The sequence below is a fragment of the Ptychodera flava genome, chromosome 20 (assembly GCF_041260155.1).
Source record: "Ptychodera flava strain L36383 chromosome 20, AS_Pfla_20210202, whole genome shotgun sequence".
NCBI lineage: Eukaryota > Metazoa > Hemichordata > Enteropneusta > Ptychoderidae > Ptychodera > Ptychodera flava.
Window position 1 is genome coordinate 6,588,869 of NC_091947.1, and position 19,700 is coordinate 6,608,568.

The 19,700-nt window shown below is 37.9% G+C and overlaps 1 protein-coding gene across 3 annotated transcripts in view; it reads right to left on the reverse strand.

The window, feature by feature from the left end:
• The window catches only part of LOC139119875 (serine/threonine-protein phosphatase 2A 55 kDa regulatory subunit B alpha isoform-like), a 70,318-nt gene that overhangs the window by 8,645 nt on the left and 41,973 nt on the right, over positions 1-19,700 (reverse strand). For 2 of the 3 annotated variants that reach the window (XM_070683806.1, XM_070683807.1), the window contains exons 2-4: positions 17,135-17,200; positions 14,647-14,744; positions 6,953-7,118 (exon numbers count right to left, since the gene is read on the reverse strand). In XM_070683806.1, coding sequence (XP_070539907.1) covers positions 6,953-7,118; positions 14,647-14,744; positions 17,135-17,200 — 330 coding nt within the window. Of the gene's footprint in view, positions 1-6,952; positions 7,119-14,646; positions 14,745-17,134; positions 17,201-17,335; positions 17,531-19,700 lie in introns of those variants that run through there. The other variant, XM_070683808.1, reaches the window with a different exon arrangement.

Genomic DNA, 19,700 nt, shown 5'->3' on the forward strand with positions numbered 1-19,700 from the left:
ATAAACATACCCGAAATACAGATATTAAAGGTTTTCATCTCAAACCATTTTCATGTTTTAATAGTTATTTGGTATTATTCATTTCTTCATTTAAACTTATTCATTAACTCATACCTCTACTAATCTTGTGACAGAACAATATTATAACCCTATGAGATGAAACCCTCTACAAATCCTGAATGAGTTCTCTTTACATGCTACATCTAATGATACACAACTGCAAGACATGCCTTTCCAGAATTTCACATATCCTAGCAGTCTTCCTTCAATCACTATGCAAGGAGCTTGCAGCAAAGTGTTTTGAAGAGCAAAGTGAGATAATTGGAGATCACACAGACATCACCATCAATGTATATGTACCACCTCCTAACACTCCAGATTATGATCAGTGTGGGTCAATGCAGAGTCCTCTTTTGTAAGTCAACAAGTCATCGTTGATGACACAGTCCCCACTTGTTAATGGGTACTTTGATTACAGGTCCTCAAAAGAGATAGAGTCCTCTTCATTAGGTCTGTGATAAAAATAGTTTTGAATAAATTCGCTTGATACATGTCTGAGCTGTAGTTCAGGACATGAAAAAATCGTAATAAAATGGCCACATGGTGGCCTTATTGGATCGTATCACAGAACAAATCTATGTGCATATGTATGACAGACATCCAGCTCTATGGGTTTGCTCAGAATTAGATATACGAATAATTAATGAGGTACAGTATGAAGCATCATAAGGTCTCCCATCATACCATATATGAAGGGTGTAGCACTTGTGATTACTGAGTTATGGACAAATATGTATATTTGAGGTCAAAGGTCACCAAGGTCACATGACATTTTGTCAAAAAAACTGTATTGCTAAGTTATCCCTATATACCAAAAATCAGACCTCTAGCTCTATTGGCTTGCTCAAAATTAGATAAGTGCATAATTAATGAGGTACAAAATGTGGCGTCATAAGCTGTCCCATCGTACCATATATGAAGGGTGTAGCACTTATGGTTACCGAGTTATGGACATATATATTTATTTGAGGTCAAAGGTCACCAAGGTCACGTGACATTTTGTCAAAATATCTGAGATATCTGCGTGAACGGATGGACTCACGGATGGACTCATGGACGGACATGACCCAATCTATAAGCCCCCTGGACTTCATCTGTGGGGACTAAAAACTGTGTCACTGCATTCTTTTTGCAATATGAATACGATGAGAAACTAAATTTTTATTTTTCTTGGCCTTATACATGGGAGTCTATGGACTGCCTTATACATGGGAGTCTATGGACTGCCTTATACATGGGAGTCTATGGACTGCCTATACATGGGAGTCTATGGACTGCCTTATACATGGGAGTCTATGGACTGCCTTATACATGGGAGTCTATGGAGGTGAAAACTAAAAAGTCCTCTAACACGGCCAAATTTGATCGCATTGTGAAACAAATCGACGTGCATCTGTATGGGGTAGGGTACTATCCTTGTGCAAAGTTTGAAAGAAATTGACCTGGGCATGTCTGAGATATCTGCGTGAACGGACGGACGCACGGATGCATGCATGCACGCATGCACGCACGGACATGACCAAACCTATAAGTCCCCCCGGACGGTGTCCGTGGGGACTCAAAATATCATGAGCATGTGTTAGAAGAAATGAATTTGCATCGTAGAGATCTGCATCACAGACTTGCCACATCTTTTGACCCTTTTTCCCCAATATTGTTGCAAACGAAAAGTTGCTGATGTTGTTTGATTATTGAAAGATGTCTAAAAAATGGTCGACCATAGACAACTTCCATCCAAGTTTGCGTACACCGTGTAGAAAAACCTCAGCTCAGGGGTTAACAGTAGCCCACCTAAAACCTCTGACCCAAGGTTTTTCTACACAGTGCAGGCAAAATTGGATGGAAGTTGTCTATGGTCGACCATTTTTTAGACATCTTTCAATAAATCCAACAACATCAGCAACTACTCCTTTGCAACAATATTGGTGAAAAAAGGGTCAAAAGATAGTGATAAATATTTTGTCACATTTCCTCCATAAAAAATATCAGTAAACTCATCCAACATTGGCAAGTTGTATGATTTTCTACCAATCCAAAGACATGTCTACTCATACTCATCTGTAGATTAACATACATGTATTAGTTTTATTGTCTGTCTGGTGCACTTTTGATATTTTTGGTATATAAGTCAAGTAAATTTTACAGTCACAAAGTTGAGTTCAGTTTCCTGTTAAAATGTCTTTCAAAACACACTTTCTTTTATTGCAAGGATAGACTTTTCACCTCCTTTATACTATAGGACAGATAGGCAAGTTACATATTGACTGTTAGAAGTTGACAAGGTGCAAAATCTCAGATTAAAGTGGTGAGTATGGGTTTTCACTCACGGTAGGAGTATATGCGTGGTGCATGAACTCAATCATCACAGATAATGACCTTGTCCCCATGTCACAAACAGTTTTATTACCTTTTAATGCCCTAATTATGAAGTATACTATGTTATCATGCAATAGGTCATTCCATGTAAAGATCATTACTAGTACTATAGCTTTTCTTTATCACACCATCATTAGCATATTTCCTGTACAGTGTGTTCGTAAGTGTGTAAGTGCTAATTCCATTTCTGAGGTAAAACTCAATTTCAAATTTTTTCACTGGGAACCATATAAATACTTTCAGTCATTGTGAAACTACAATTTACTGCCATAATGTATAGGGCTTAGGTATGAAGGATTTGGATTCCTCTATCAACAGTACACAATTTTACTATGTTAATTACAAAAACACTATTTATTACATGTATGTGAATTAGCTTGGCTTTAATACACAGACTACAAAATGATGCATTTAACAGAGTATAATCTGGTTTAGGGAAAAAGAAATATCTTTTCTTCCTCTATACATGTAATTCCCAGCTTATCTTGAAGTTTTCTACATATACATTTGTAACTGTCATGGCAGATGTACATGTACAATGGCACAACAACATAAACACAGATTTATTCTGTGTATGCCATCTTTGGACTGTAGAAACAATGACCTCAATTCCAAAACCAAGCCAAATTTGCACGGCTTGTTTTCATATGAGCGTGAGTGTGTGTGTAAAGGTCAAAATATACCAACAGTACACTCTTGGCTTACTCCAGTTCACCATTTATTGGTTCTAGACAGTAGACATAATGATATGCCTGACCATTATAATTACTCGTCATATATACTTTGTGCAAATTAGTCAAATTTTTGTAGATAATGTGTACAGTTCTATTAGAACACTAATAGGTAATAATAACAATTTGTTTTCAAGGTATACCTGTTTTATTTATTCAAATATGATATACCGGTAATACTCTATTTTTCATCTTGAAAATGTGATTTACAATTTACATCAATCATTTCCTTGATGGAAAAAAGATGGTATGACTAAAGATCAAGCAAACTAATTACTGACCTACTTTCTGGTGTCAGTGAGCAAAGTATCTGGGATATGCTGCAATCAAATTTTGATCAAACTATAATAGAAAGAATCAAGTCATTAAAATGTAGTTGAGGATGTAAAATGACTTGGAGGCTGCTGTGAGGGATTGCGTCTTTCTCTGCCTGAAGTCTAAAACACTGACGTCATACCCCCTGAGAGACACACACACTGTTCATATTTGCAAACTGCTGTGAAGCTGACATACCAAGACATGATGGAGGGGTTGGGAATAACTGGATATACCACTCTATATTGGATGTTCAGTGTCACTGATGGAGTCCTGTCTAGTGCACCACAAGAAATTGACCAGGGTTAAAACAAACCGCAGTAATGTACCGTGAAATCTACAGCCATCTTTGAATTCATGTTCTCATTATCTCAGTGCTGCCTGTGTACTGAATCAAATTTGGCATCAAAAGAAATGGAATTATCATTTCCAGCACTGAATTGAATCAAAATCATTAATTCCCTCTGAAAACACAAACCTACAAATTCAATTGTACAAATAAACAAAATACACACACATATTACTGTACCAGTATGTAGGATTGCAAAACACATCCAGTTGTCATAAACGACTACCGACTATATAGTGATATGCCCGACAATCTACATTGTGAAAATACATTTCAAACTAGTTGTGACGGTGAATATTTAACACCTTGAGAGAAACCAAATCATTCATGCTATTCACATTTTCCTAAATGTTAACTAAAGGCAAGTGATTGGCTGATGAAATGGCCATAAATTCTTTAACTTATATCTCGTCTACCTTTATCAATGAAACATTTGAGCCAAACTGACAATATGCACAACTCTTTATTCATGTGAGCCAATTACGTTAAGCTATCAACTCTGCATGTATGAACATCCTGAGCTTCCTAGTGTCATGACCACACGTAATCATTTCACACATTTCATCATAGCTGTCACACTACTTATGTGCCATAGTTTGCCTTATAAACACTATTAAAGGTAGATGTGTCCTATAATTTTCATCTCACAGACCTATACAGTAAATGTTCCACACATTACTTTATATTCATACACTTTATACTTATAACATAATAAAAGGTGGACAAGGGCATTTTTTTCCAGTGTGAGAATTAATGAAAGCAGTCTTTTCTTGTCTAAATTTACTTTCATACTTCTTGTTAATTCGAACATTTGCAACCAGATGACATTTAAAGAGACCACTACACAAGCATATGCTTTGAATTTCAGTGTGTGACCTAAATATACCATTTCTCAGCTTTCTCTGATCAAAAGCAATATTGATATAAGAAAAAAATCAACAAACTTGGCAATGCTTGAAAAAATATTTTATGCATATTAAAAATATCAACTCTACCACAAAATACATAACGTCTATGTAACAGGAATATGTGAACATGACATTACTATGATACATCGATCGCTACATGCGTACATTTCCTGTGCATTTGCCATATAAAAAATTCTGTAACATACAGAAAATGAGTACCGGTGCTTTTCCAGGAAAATAGAGACTTGACTTTTCTCAAATTAAACAAAACAAAACTGATGAAATGTTCGAACATACACAACCATAAAAAGCATCACAGCTAGTTGGATTATGCTGTAGCTTTGTTCTGTTTGGCAAAAAAGTCAGTCATAAAGCATGGAGTACATGTACCAATGTGACGGATTTGATGGCGCACTTTTTATGTGATTCATACACTGCAAAATTTAGTGTCAAGCAAGTGTAGCGCCCCACACATTGAACAACATTTGGAAACAAAATAAAAATAGCTACTGACAGGAAAAAAAGAATTGAATCTGTGCAGCAATTATTCAGATGCGTGCTTTTGCTAGCTCTCTCTTTCACAAAACACATAAACATACACACACACACACACACACACACACACACACACACACACACACACACACACACAACCCCAACACATTTTCCTCTTTTTGGAAAGACCGTTTACCACCATGATGGATCATAAATTATGCAAGTTATCACTTCAAACTACTAACAAGGTATCACAAAACAAGAAACAAATCTATATTTGACTCCGCAATATGACCTTTTACAGTGACTGCTTCAAGGCATAACATTTACTTCAGCTCAGTATTAGATTTGTTAATCTAAATATCATCATTCCATGCCAGTAGCAGTAACTTCTACAGTCTGTTACAAAGAAGAGAACAAATAAAACCTCTACTCCTCAATATTGCTCTCACTTGTGACCCGGAAACCCCCTCTAAATATATTAAACCATAATCGCAAAATACTGTACATATAGCTTTCAATGGATTTTGCTTCCTGGCATATTATCAAGATTATCAACAGCAATAAAATGATAAATTATATACACAGAAATATGCAAGATTCAACAGATAAATACAAGTTATTTTCTTTCCCAATTACATAGTGCGATTACATTTTTGTCTTTTTTCAAGTGATCTGATAAAATTCACATCGAAGACTATGCCTGGCGGTATTGCTATCAAAGCAACAGCGTTTTAAACTCCCGAGATTCATCTATAAATAAATCCAGACCCACTTTCTTTGCAAACGTCAACATGCTGTAACCATGGCAATAAATCATGACCAATCAGAAAGGTTTGTTGGGAGCCTCAGAGATAGCACAAACAAAAATTGCAATTGTCAAAATGGACAATTTACACAACGGTAAGCTGGGAAAATTTTGATTCATTTCTGAAAAACGACAGCATTCAAAGAATGAATCAGCATTTCTGTCAAATTATTCCATTTTCCGGGAATTATAATCTAAATTTTATTGAGTAGTACATGTATTTCCTTTCCTATGGATTTTCTGATCATCTATTTAATGGCACAATTATAAACTAATTTTATCTGCTGCCCCTTGAACAGTTTCACATCACAAGGCAAGAAAATACTAAGGTTTACTGACATAACCCCTAGCACATTGTGAACACTCTTCATCAGAGGTTACACTTTAAACAATCAAGCAAAGACGACAGTTTGCAGCAAATCCTGTGAGAGACTCTGGTGAAAGTAAAATAAATGGTAAAAAGACGACGGCAACGTTTTACACAGTACTGAAAAATACACTCAGATAACATAAATTTGACATGTTCAGTTCCAGGTTATTTCTCTGATTAGGAAATGGAACAACATGTCGTAACGTATGAGTTTAATCAATGAAATCACAGCATAAATTTCACGAGAAAAATTTGCCATTCTCTCTAAAATAAATCATCATGTCTCCTGGATATTGTTCTGCACACAGTAATCTTATTCCACTGTATGACTGATGAGCATACTAGCTTTTATTTCATTCGGTTGACGTCTCCTCCTGTGCCCACATGCCAGTCAAAGTCTCTATGATAACACAAACATAGCATTGTGTAGATTTTATCAACAAACAAAGCACATCATAAATTGCACTGGGGACATATCGCTTCCCTACATGCATCAGTAATTTTGATATTATTACACGGAAGAACTTCGACTCAACTTACCGTTCGTTGAAAGCAAAAAATGTGCATTATTTTGTCTTGATAACCATTTAATCTTGTTAATTTTTTCTTCAATTTCTAAACTTTTTAAGTAGTCGAATTCCGGTTCGTGACTCTGGAAGGTGCTATACACATTGTACTCCCCACGACGAGGCCCAGAATTTTTTGTCTGAAAGCAGAAGAGATACAGAAAGTAAATTTTAAACCAGGATTCCCTGGGTAGAAATTGGACACAAAATGTATATCATCAAAGTCAACAGTCAATCACTAATATACGATGCTATTTTCATGAAATATGGTATAAAAAAAATACAATATATAATAAGAAAAATATGGGTTTTTACTGGTCCTTGACATTTAGCAAAAGTCACGTGATATTTTTTTTTCAAAGCCACCTTGATATAAGATTTCCACAACAGTTCTTTTATATGGACTGCAAAATAGTATTTTTTTTAGTGTGTTACAGGTATAATGGGAAGGCAGTTTCACAAAGATTCTCATTTCAATTTCAGATACCATGTGTTGTGTATCATTTAGCTGGTGTGCTAGCTGTTTGTTTGGGAAAACTAAAAGCTACTGTTTGAACATACTGAAAAAGAATAAAAAAGACAAGCACAGGTTTTGAAATGATAGGAGCAACCGGACAAATCTGATATTTTTCCGCTAATAATATAACACATATAACCAATGCTCTGAAATGAAAAAATTTAACCTTTCTCAGCAAATAAGTTCTGCATTGCACAATTATTTTGGTCCATTTTGAAAAACACCTCGCCTTGCTGTAATAAGAAGCTCTGCCATGAGTGGGCGAACTCTGACAAAAGACACAGTTGCAAGGGGTGCTTTGGGAAAACTCACTTCCAGTTCCCGGATTGAATAGGATACTGGATGAGAAGATAGGAAATGACTCTGATGTAATCAAGGCCTGCCAACATTGCCTGAATTTATCACAAACATCAGGAGACGGTAAGCTAATGTAGTAAAGTTAGAAACGATGAAATTGCTGTGCTGGAGATCCAAGTGGTGAAGAAGCACACAGTTGAGTGTTATTTAAGTAGGATTTCTGCACATTTGGCCAACAGCCAGATACTGAGTAAAGTCCTCGTTAAGTGAAAACTACTGAACAGACTGGCAAAATTTAATCCTTCCCTCATACCTGAATTACTACAAGCACCCAAAGGTAACAAAACTTCAGATACTTCCAACAATTTGCTAGATGTCACTTTGACATCATGTACACCTTTACATGTATGTGTGACACAATGTTTACTTTGTTTTTGTCGACATGATTGTTTGAATTCAAGGAAGCCCTTGCAGTAGCCTTAATTACTTAGCACTGTTTCAAACGTCAGGATTTGTCATATTTTCATACCCAAAGAATTCCATGGAATTCAATCTTTGAACAATGTTAAACATTGCCTTTATTCAAAAATATCATTCAATTGAGGAAGACAGAATTGTTTCGTTATAATATGAGTATGTAAAAGGAGAGTGTAAATATGGATTAATGCTACAGTACATAGTGCAAACAAATTAAATGCCACACGATATAGCGGTATGGTTTTTTAAACAATGTGGTTTCATTTTCAGTACCTTGGCTTTCATTCCTTTGCATCACCAAGAGGCAAATTGCTTTATTATGCCAGGCATATTGACCCAGGCTTTATTCAATTATTTTACTCCTCGAATTAATACATAAGCTCTTCGTTGTACAGTTCCCCTTTTAATAAAAGAGGGTTGACTGATAGGACATTTTATGGGATTAAATACGCGTGCCCTTTAAACCTCACATGAAACGTGATTGTGCGCATGTTAACCCTCATTAATACTGGGAGTAGCTGAACAAGTAGGTCAACAGCTACGGAACTGGAATATCTGTCTTTTTAGTGCTGCTGTTTGAAGAGAAGTGATTTGATTTTTTCATATAGCTGGGTGATCTGCAGGTCGCAGGGATATGTCAAGATACAGTAGTTAATTGAATTACGCCTGAATGAACTGCTTGCCTGAATGCATTACATCAGTAGCTTTCAACTACAGCATTGCAAACATACTCCTTCCACAGCCCTAATATTCCCCTCCACCTCCATCTCTGATGAACCATTTGAAAATATGGGCAAAATCAAACAAAAGCAATGAGATTTATTGTGTTCTTGGCAGAAACAATGGAAGGTCACCCTGTGTGGTTAGGCTGCTGCTGTAGTTCTTGGCCAGTCCATTTATTTTGATGCAACCCCTTTGTTCTTGTAGAGTTCAGTGAAATCATAGCCATACCATGCGTAAATCATTGTCTATTCTCACATGGGTATAGAAAATTCATCAACTGTAATTACATGTCACTCATAGTCATACCACATTGAACTTCTAATTACATTTCATTCATAACATGTTTCGGTTTCTTGCCCGGTTTGATTGTCATATTTCAATTTGTGTTTCACTTCACAAGCAGAGTTATACACTTCTATGCAAGCAATTTTGGACTATTTTGTCACAAAGTCAATTTTTCCTTAATTACATGAGATGGGAGATTTTCATGATCTTTAATATTCTCCACTGATAACGGGGGTGTTACTATCACAGAGTTGAATATTCAACGATGTTCATAAACACCCTTTGCACTAATGAATATTCATTTTGGAAATCAAGCATTAGGCACTTGCAGTGCATCATTCATGTAACTTTAACATAACACGCAAAATGTTATGCTAATTTTATTCAAATTGGTGATCCATGTTAGGTACACTACATGTTCAGCATCATGCTTAAGGTGAAATCTGAGTTCTCTCTGCTTGCGTTGACTTTTTTTTTTTTCAGAATGCAAACTTTACTGAGCAAACTGATTCCAATACGCGCAGTTTTATGCTGACCATGTATTGACTTAATCAGGACAAATGCATATACAGGTATGAAGAAGGCTCTTATTTTTCACTGTCCATTATTTCTTCATTTGCTTATTTCTTTATTTGTTCCTTATCCAAATCAGTTGATAAATTCACAGACAAAAGATTTTCACATTTTTTAAAGAAAGTAATGTCAATCACATGGCTGCAAACTACTCTTTTAGCATTTTTTACCGCAATTATAACAAGTCAGTGCAACTTCTAAGGCAAGTTTTGGAACAACTTTACAAACCAATTACACAAGTGTGATAACATTTGGATCAATTTCACTGTCCATTCTTATCTTCACACGACCATAACTTGTACTTGCTTTCACAAGTCAATTCAAGTCAACGATCCCTGGAAACTTATTAATTGGTTGTGGGGAGCTCATGGAGTGAATTTCAATGATGAAAGCTTCTGATATTTTTAACTGAGAAGAACATGATAGTACGTCAGAATAGAGAAACAAATCTCTCAAGCTGCAACTCCCTTGCACACACAGCAGATGTTGGGTCTCTTCAGGTGGGTTAAATTAAGCCCTACGAATGAAACAGTATCTGCTGCTGTATATTGGCAAGTATATGTATGTTGTATCATTTATCACGGATGTAACCTTAGGCTACGTGGAGAGGTTGCATGCACTGTGCAATGGGAAGGAAATGTAGATGCAGAGAATTTCAGTGTCAACATACATTTTAGCCTTCTTGCTGTATCAGTTCACAAAGTATATGGATCACCACTTAATTAACCTACAAGCATACATCTCCATATGTACGTGTGCATCATTCTGGAGGAACTATACGTACTCACACACGTATTCTCAACAATCAAAGGGGCAGCTTCTCTCTTTTTTCATAATTGCATGCACGGAACAAAACGTCATGAGCAAATCATATTTTCCATTTGCTACATGGCTATTGGTTAGAGCCTGATTAAATATGGATACCTTTTACCTTTACGGTATATCACTTTGATAAGAAACACATTTCTAAGGAGTGACTATCCGGTCAAGGGAGTCAACAAGAAGCTATTGCTGAGATTGACTTTGATTCAGGCGATGACAATGAAAGTTGCATATGACAACAGAATTCTGAAGAAATTCTGGATAATGATGAGATGTAGAAATACACAGGAAATCCAAAATTCCAAATCACAAAATATCGATAAAATGTTTCAGGATATTTTTGACAATAACAAGTGTTTTGGATTGATAAACACTATCCAAATACAGTATTTGTTAAATTTGAAATTGATAAGTATATTGCAGCAATTTGACAACCTACTGACCAAATTTCAAGATCTTATAGCAGTAATTTGATCTAAATACAGTATAATTGTATTTTATATGATAATAAAAAAGGTGTACATTTTATCTGTAATAATCGATGTGAAATTTCTTCCCCGACTCGCCCAATAACACTCTTTGATTGTTTCCCCTGATTGGAAATACTAGATAATTATTTTTGGAGACTGTTTGACAGATCAAAGCTACTAAAACAAACAACTATCCTGCAAATAAATATCTTGACAACAAGACGCTTCAAAATTTCCTTCTGAGTTACTTTTCCACAACAACAGGATTTTCATAAGCTATGAAAACCTGGAGTCTGAAAATACTTAGGGAAACATTTGCTGCCACAGTAGCAGGGGGGGTTATGTGAAGGGGGGGGGGGGGTTATGTGAGCACAGCATGAACTGGTGAAAATTTCACCCATCTGCTAGTCCAGAACATATAAATTGTGTTTTCTTAGGGCCCCAGCAAAAACAGGCATGGGTAATTGCTCAATCTTTCATAGATAAAATAAGTTGGAGACAAATGCACATATTATGACATCTGGTATTTTCAATCTGCCATGAGCTTGCACATTTTATATGGGCAATGCTGATGCCCTGTCTCCCATGTATTGTCACAGGATTTGTTGAACCGCTGGTGCTAATTATACTTGCCTTAACCCTTTTCCTGCCGAGCGTCCTTGTCCGTTATTCTCCCAAGTCAGTAGAAAACCGCCCCATAATATGTGCCTGCAAAAGATTGGCTCTCCTGCATGTTATCCTGCCAGCCATTTTGGCAGAAATCGCCCATTTTCAGGGTAGTTTTAGCCGTACTTATACGTGTTAGACTTCGATAATTTCTACATGCCCGTAGACAGGGGAAGGAGCTCAAGGGTTGCTGCAGAAAAAAATTGAGGTCACTGGCTTTGTTTGCCCCTGGGAGTGCGTCATTTTATTGCCGTTTCATGTTTATTTTTTCGGAAATAAACTCCTTCAGTATTACGCACGTCCGCTAGGCACAAACATCACCTCACTCGTCTGTTAGTCAGAGGCCCTGAGGGTCGTGCTAGGGGTGCAGAAGCACCGTCAAACCTGTCTGTTTCCCCAGGGTAGGGGCAATTGAATACGTACCTCCAACGACTTGGCAGTGTAGCACAAAAACTACGTTTTTGCCGTTGTATTAACGACATGGCTGAGCCATTGAAGCACAGCTTTACGTAGTTTTGCCAGCTCAGTTGGGAGTTGGCTTACGAGTGTTACCGTTCATTACTGACTTAATCGAGTGGTCCTCATCAGGTACGGGTTTGTACCGACATGGCTTGGGCTGCAGCTAACCAGTGATAACCAGTCACTACCCCCAAGTCTTCAGTTCACTTTTGCGATGCACGGGTGCAACGCAATATGCTTCCATTGTTCTAGCCATCGACGTGTCCACATGCTGGCAGCCATATTGTACTGCTAGCTGGTTTGCATAACAAAAGCAGTCCCTGCTAAATGCAGACGTTATCCCCGTACATGTAGCATATTGACCTCATGTGCCCTTTTGAATTCTCTGTACGCAAACAGCGTACGTAGTTACCAACGCATCGGCAAGAGGATACGTTTGCCTGCAAACCAGAGCCAGTACTTCGGACGGTGGAATAAATAAAAAATCCAAAGCTACGTCCATTGAATGGCACGGCCAAGGCAGTGAAGGACGTTGCCTGGCTTGAACTTGCAGAGCTGAAGCCCAGCTTAGTACGTCGGACACCAGTTTGTAATGGTATTTCCGAGTCGTTCATATCCGTTCCATGGGAGGAACAAGTCGAGCCGTCCCGTCAAAAATACGTTCTCATTTTCAGTCACGCACAACTGAATAAGTGACTTTCGTCTCGCACCATCGGCATATCTGCCAAGTCGTTTGCAAGAGGTAGCCTTCTAGATTAGCATTGCCGAGTTGGTCAAGTTCGGCAGCAATCTGTATAGTGCCAGGCAGCCAAGTACGTCCAACTCCGCCAGAAAACGTCACCATGCTATCCTGCCAAGTCCGCTAAAAAGCGGTAAAAAAAACCAGCCCCCCTCGGGTGTGGGGGACTGGCGGACAGGTTTCTGCACCTTTCCCTGTCCTTGGACTCCCTGTGAACCCATTTCGAGAGCAAACGCCGTTCCTCGCCCAAAACCTGTCCTCGAACGACCCCTAGCGTGAGCAAGGGTTTGCTACACGTAGTTCCGTCGACTAGGCAGGAAAGGGGGTACCAAAAAGGAGCCCGATTTCCACCGCCTTAGGAGGATAACGGCCGTGGCTGCTCAGCTTCTAGCTACACCGAATTTCAAGCGGATTTTCACCGACTTGGCAGGAAAAGGGTTAACATTGTAAAAAAAGTTATTTTTATATCCATTGGGTACACAATATTACATGGTAGTAAAATCAATTCTGAACAGCAATCAGCTTCATAGTACCTGTAAGTCAGCTAGCCCTGACATGCAGAATTTTATGAAAGATACCTGTGTCTGAAGGTTTTCTTAAGAAAGCTTCTAAAGGTTACATTTTACCCTTAGGACACACTGCCTTGATAAATTCAACAAATTGGTCATTATCTCACCGTTCAAGACAGAGCTGACACAGAGTGTCCTTTTGTATGTGGCTCTCCTAGGTGTACAATTCTCTCTCCTAGGTATCATTTCAGCATGTCAATCTTGTTAAGATTAACTGATCAATGTGGAAGTCATTACACATGTCTTTCAGCCACACAGAATAATAACGAATTTAAGAGATAGCCACTGAATTATCATCTTTATTTCATGCAGTAGTTATGGTCTCAGATGACTCAAAAATTTGGTCTTCAAGGCTGGCTTAATTTCTGTATGAAGGCCTTGCCTTTCTTGAAGGTTTCCTTTCATCCCTGTATTACAACAGGCTGGTTTTAGGTATCATTATCAAAATACATAACATACCAGGGAAACAGACCGAGAAATAAAATAACCATCATAATATGTCATACCTTACGGCTGACATCCAGAGTTCAATCAGGGATAAAAATACTTTGAACGTAGTGGTTTGGGGGTTTCTGACAAATTAATCCTCTTTCTCCAAAGTGGTATTTATTTCTATGGTTTGTCTTTGGAGCGTGGTAGAAAGACGATTAATTTAATAACAGGACTTAGAATTTAATATTCAAAAGAATGAAATAGAAATGCACAATTTAGAAATTCAGCAAAAAAGGAGTATTTGACCAAAAGCCCTAGCAACTGCCCTGAGTGACCTAGTTTTTACATCAAAACGCAGACTGCTAACCTTTGTCGAAAAACTCCTAATACTCGTATATGTTGACATTTCATTAAGTTCTTTATCTGCCACAGACCTAACGATCCATAAAGAGAGTATGCAATGTCAATAAACTGCACACCAAAAATAGGTCGCAAGATATTGTCAATTGTGCAAGCTGCACATAACTTGATATTACACCAATATAAAATATCAAACATATCACTCGTCGAAAGCACAGAGATGTGGTTTATTATTGCTGTAGAACACTAAACCGGTATAAACGTTTCACTTTCACTTACTGCCTGATCGCGCTGGAATATGACAACACGTCCTCCTTTGTCCCCTGTTGCAAGTAATTCTCCATCATTGTTGAATTCAACTGTGGATATTATATCAGCTGAAACAAAATGACACAGAAATATCAGGACTATGGAAAATATTAGTACCAGTAAACTGCTTGTGGAGCAGTTTGGCACACATCAGAGATGGGGCTTCAAAAGAGAGATCTTGGCAACCTATAAATGTTTGTACAATGCAACCTTCACTGCACTGGGTGACAATGACAAAACACTGCCAAAATGCAATTGTATAAATCTAGGGGAAGCCTCTTACAGTAGCAATGTATTTATGAGTATGATGAATATCCCTACCTAACAAACTATGGTCCAGGTTATTTTTAGAATCAATTTCAAATGGTCAGGTAATAATTAACCAGGTGCTAGAAAAGATCATCTTCAGGTTATTGGCAACGAGCAAGGAGTGTCATGAATTTATGTTGTGCTAGAAAATGTTGGAAATCTCTTACGATCTTCAGCAGTGTTTTCACCAAAGTGCCCAGTTTTGCAAATCCCCTAATAAAACTTTATTCCCCCTCACACAAAGTAAACACACACATTCCCTATGTATCCCTCTACTATGAATCTTGATATTGGAGGTATTGATAGTGGCATTTGGCATCATACTGCCTATGCTGTAACATTAAATTGTTGGTTAAACCCATTATCCGCCTAGTCACAGTTACATGTAAATATGTAAATGACAGAACTAGCTTCCTAACTGCAGAAAGATAAACTACAGCTGGAAGACTACCGACTGACAATCAGATTACAATTTTGTAATCATATTATGTAATTATATGAATGAAGTGAGAATGATTCATATAAGCTTCTTATATGTTAAACATTCCCTACATGGATAAGAGCTAGAAACAGTAAACTCTAATTTGATATTTGATCCACCCTTTAACCTAAATTTGCCAATATCTTGAAAACATTCATTTTCATAATCTAAATTTGTATACTTTATCATAGTTAACACCCCCCCAAAAAAATTCGAGGGGGGGGGGGAAACATCCCCCCTCCCCCCGAGAAACCTGAAAAAAAACATGGCTTCAGTGAGGGATGATACTTGCAATGGTTCGTCTGCCTTACACGGAGGGAGGGACAACCTGTTGGATGCTCATCATCAAAGGTGTTGGATAAATTATGTTGTTGGTTGACAAATCAAAAAGGATACCCTGTGAAGTACGCATGAATAGTTCAGTATGTGACGTTGATATTCATGATTTCTGAACTTTCTCATGAATAGACTACTTCAAGTGATAATATATTGACATATTTCTCATTCAGATATGGCTAGAATGTAGCTTCTGCATAATGTATTGCACTACGTGGGTACTGCAGATGCATGTTTACATAACTCCACTGTTTCACATCGATCATTTGGTCATCCCCAATAAAAAAAATACGAACATTGTTTAAACCAGTTGATGCATGCTTGTTCTGCACTTACACCTCCTACTACAGAAATTTTAATTGTCTACTTTGTATCATTTCATGATAATTTATTCAAAGCAACATTGTGTGAAGGAAATGCTTTAAGCATTTCTGTATCCTTTTGTAACCTGTCTCTAACACAATTTCAAGTTAGTGTATTATTAAACCAGTACACGTTTGGTAAAAACGACTGAAAAACCACGAGACTCCTGCACTTCAAAACTCTTTATGTCTCTTGGCTGTATTCAAGTACTGTTGTCAATTTGTACATGACCTACTTTTCAACACAAGGAGGAAATGACTTTGGTGCGGCCACAAATCTCATATTCTTGATACTAATATTGCAAAGATGACTCGTCCTGTCCTTCCCTCTCCAAAATAACTGACGATGCTGGCGCTTGTGTTCAAAAAATTGTTAGGGTAGTATTCATAGCGCACCTCTGTAAATTTGTGCTCCCTGATAAATGGAAGTCCTGAGCGACTAAATTAGGTTTTACGTGATACCCCATTGATGCCAATTTTCCAGGGTAGCTGAATTGACATGTCAAAGGTCACCGCCTCTAAAATTCGTTGTAACAAAGTTTGTCCACGTTTTGGGGGATTTCGTTGAACTAACGTTTCAAAGCAAATTTTTGATAAATCTACATTCTTTCATGTAGCATATACAAATCACAATGTTGAGTCTAAATTTTCGAAAAAAGTTCATCTGTGCGCGTGCACGGACGACTGTTAAAACGCCGGGGTCGTCGCCATGTTGAGCGAAGGAAAACATTTCGACTTGCTCGCCGTTTCAATCTTTGGACACTGTTGTCCTTTTGCATTAAACATGCATACCAATTATGTTTACCCCTGTGTTTGATGATTAGTATGCATATAACGGTAGCTAGTTAAAATTCACTCAACACAGACAATCTTACTGAGAAGTTGCATCGACCGTTGGTGAGTACTCAACGTACGTATATTCAGTGTTACCGCTCTTGAAAGACAGATTTAGACACCGTATTTCACCTACCTTCGGTGACATCTTCTTCAACTGTTCCTTTCACTTGCGAAAAACACCACTGTACCTCGCCAGTCCCTGTCGAAAACAAAAACTAGCCGTAAGAAGACAATCTTCACATGTGAGCTCCATTCATAGTGTGTGAAATACAATGGTAAGAAACGGTGACAAATACTAATAATTTGTAGTATGTAACGCTCGGTTTCAACCTACCAGCCATAACATAGAACGAAAATACGACCCTAGAACTGTGAGGGAATATCCAAAATATCGTCTAGATGGTCTGCATAAGCTATTTATTGGCGGATGGCGAGGATGGCGCCTAGATTCAGCGCCGCTATCGTACACAAAACCAACGTCGACTTTCAAAATGGCGCACTTCAATGTACGGAAGATAGCCTGGAATGACGTCACTCGGCCTCGCTGTCGTGAGGTGAAGACAGGAAGTGATCTCAAATACAGGCGCTCGAGAAAAATAAATTTTGATGTATATATGTACTGCATGTATCTATATATCACAATTATGACCATGTTGATTCAATTATTCATCTTTAATAAAATCAGTTCAGAAAAAACGAACAATAGGAGTTTGATAAAATTAATTAAATTTACTAAGAAACCATAAGCAGCTGCTGAAACCCCATGAGATTGAATTAAAAGGAGTGAAAAAGTCTTGAAAGCTATTCAATTGTCAAAAGAAACTTGCATACTATTCAGCCTTTTTGAAGCCTATTCGCTATTTACAACAACAAATGATCAAATGACGTAGCCTTGATTTACATGTAACTTGGACCCTCGTCGGGTTAAACGCCAACGTCACGAGTTCCTATTCTTATCCATGGAGCTGAAGACTGAAAGGGAAGATAATAAAGCAGTCTTCTTGTTTTCACGTGCGACCATCTACGTTAGTAGGAACAATTAGAGTGATGATTATGGTTGCCGTGATGATGATGATGATGATGATGATGATGATGATGTCTCTTACAATACTTTTGTACAGTAACTTATAAAACAGCTTTAAAATAGTGTTATGGGAAATGTTACTGATATTTGTATGTTTTCTGTTGGTAAACCTGTTTCAGTCCAACATTTGTGCACTCGCATGGTTCACAAATTCCCTCAGAAAGCCTGTCACTGTTCATAAATTCAACGTTCCCTAAGAAGTAGACACACAAAATTCATATTGAGGTGACACTTATAAACTTTTCAAAAACGCCGACGAATAGTAAAACACAAAATCTCTCTCTCTCTCTCTCTCTCTCTTCTCTCTCTCTCACACACACACACACACACACACACACACACACACACACGAACATTTTGATATTCTGCTTGCCCGACAGCGCCCTCTCTCGACAACTCAAAAGTAGTTGGCTGCCTCAGAGGGCATTCAACTGAGCAGTGCATGTTGTTGTCAAGTTATGAATTTACGGGCTTTCACAACCCGAGGTTAACAGCCTGGGTTAACTGGGAGGCTAACTTGCGACCAGATAACCGTTTGAGCGTAAATTTAAACATAGACAGTCGACTACACTGAGCCTGTGATTGACCTGACTAAGGGCTTGACTCAAATAGGGGAGGGATATGCTGTCACTTTTTGCGTTCTGTTGTTCGTACTAATTTCGTAATTTTTTTTCATCAACACTTTTGCTGTGAGCAAAATGTCTGTAGACTGTTCTGCATGCGTGTTTCACTATGATTTGGTTCAACGATTACACTCGAGCGTCGCTTTAGTATGATAGGGATTTTTCTTACAAGAGAAGACGTTGTTATTGTTTATCTTCCTGTTCGGTTTTCAGGTCTTGTTCAAAAATGAAAATGAGGAAAAACACTGAAAGATCTAATTTCTTTTGTTATTTTATCGGCAAATTGTATTTTTCTGACATGCGTCAATTGAACAAGTCGATCTTTGTAACATACACGGAAAGTACGGTTTCTCAGAATAGCACCGTACAATTACGAAAAAATTTGAGGAATTGAAAATTTCTCTTGATGATTTCGCTAAGTGTTTATCAAGAATCGGAGGAGGCGACATCTTTCATGCTCGGAAAATTCGCTGACCACCACATAAGCGCACTTCTCGAACAGACACAAGTAGAGACCAAGTAGTGGAATCAAGACAATAGCCGGAGATATGGAACATGTGGAATCAATAAGTTAATCCGGGCTACACCGTTCACCTTACGTATCTGGAACAAACCAGAACAAGACCCACGCTGCCTCACATTTTATCCATCCTTATATATATGCTCCCGCCGAGAAGCAATTACCATTCGCGCATAGGAGCCTATTATCATAGGCGGTCGCGAGTCTCACACAATGCCCTGATCATGTAACAGTGTTAAAACTGAAATTATACATAGACACTCTGAAATGGTAGGAATGTTTAAAAAACAAGAAAATGTGGCGGTTGGAAGCTGTGTACTGACCAGACAAGACCGTATCACAATGAATATAGCCTACAGCTCATATCCCTGAACGTTCAAAAACAGGTACAGAGATGCACATAAATCTTGTTTGTTCGGTCTCATGACCTTTCCTGTAACCTACTATGAGGCCGTATGCTCAAACATACGTC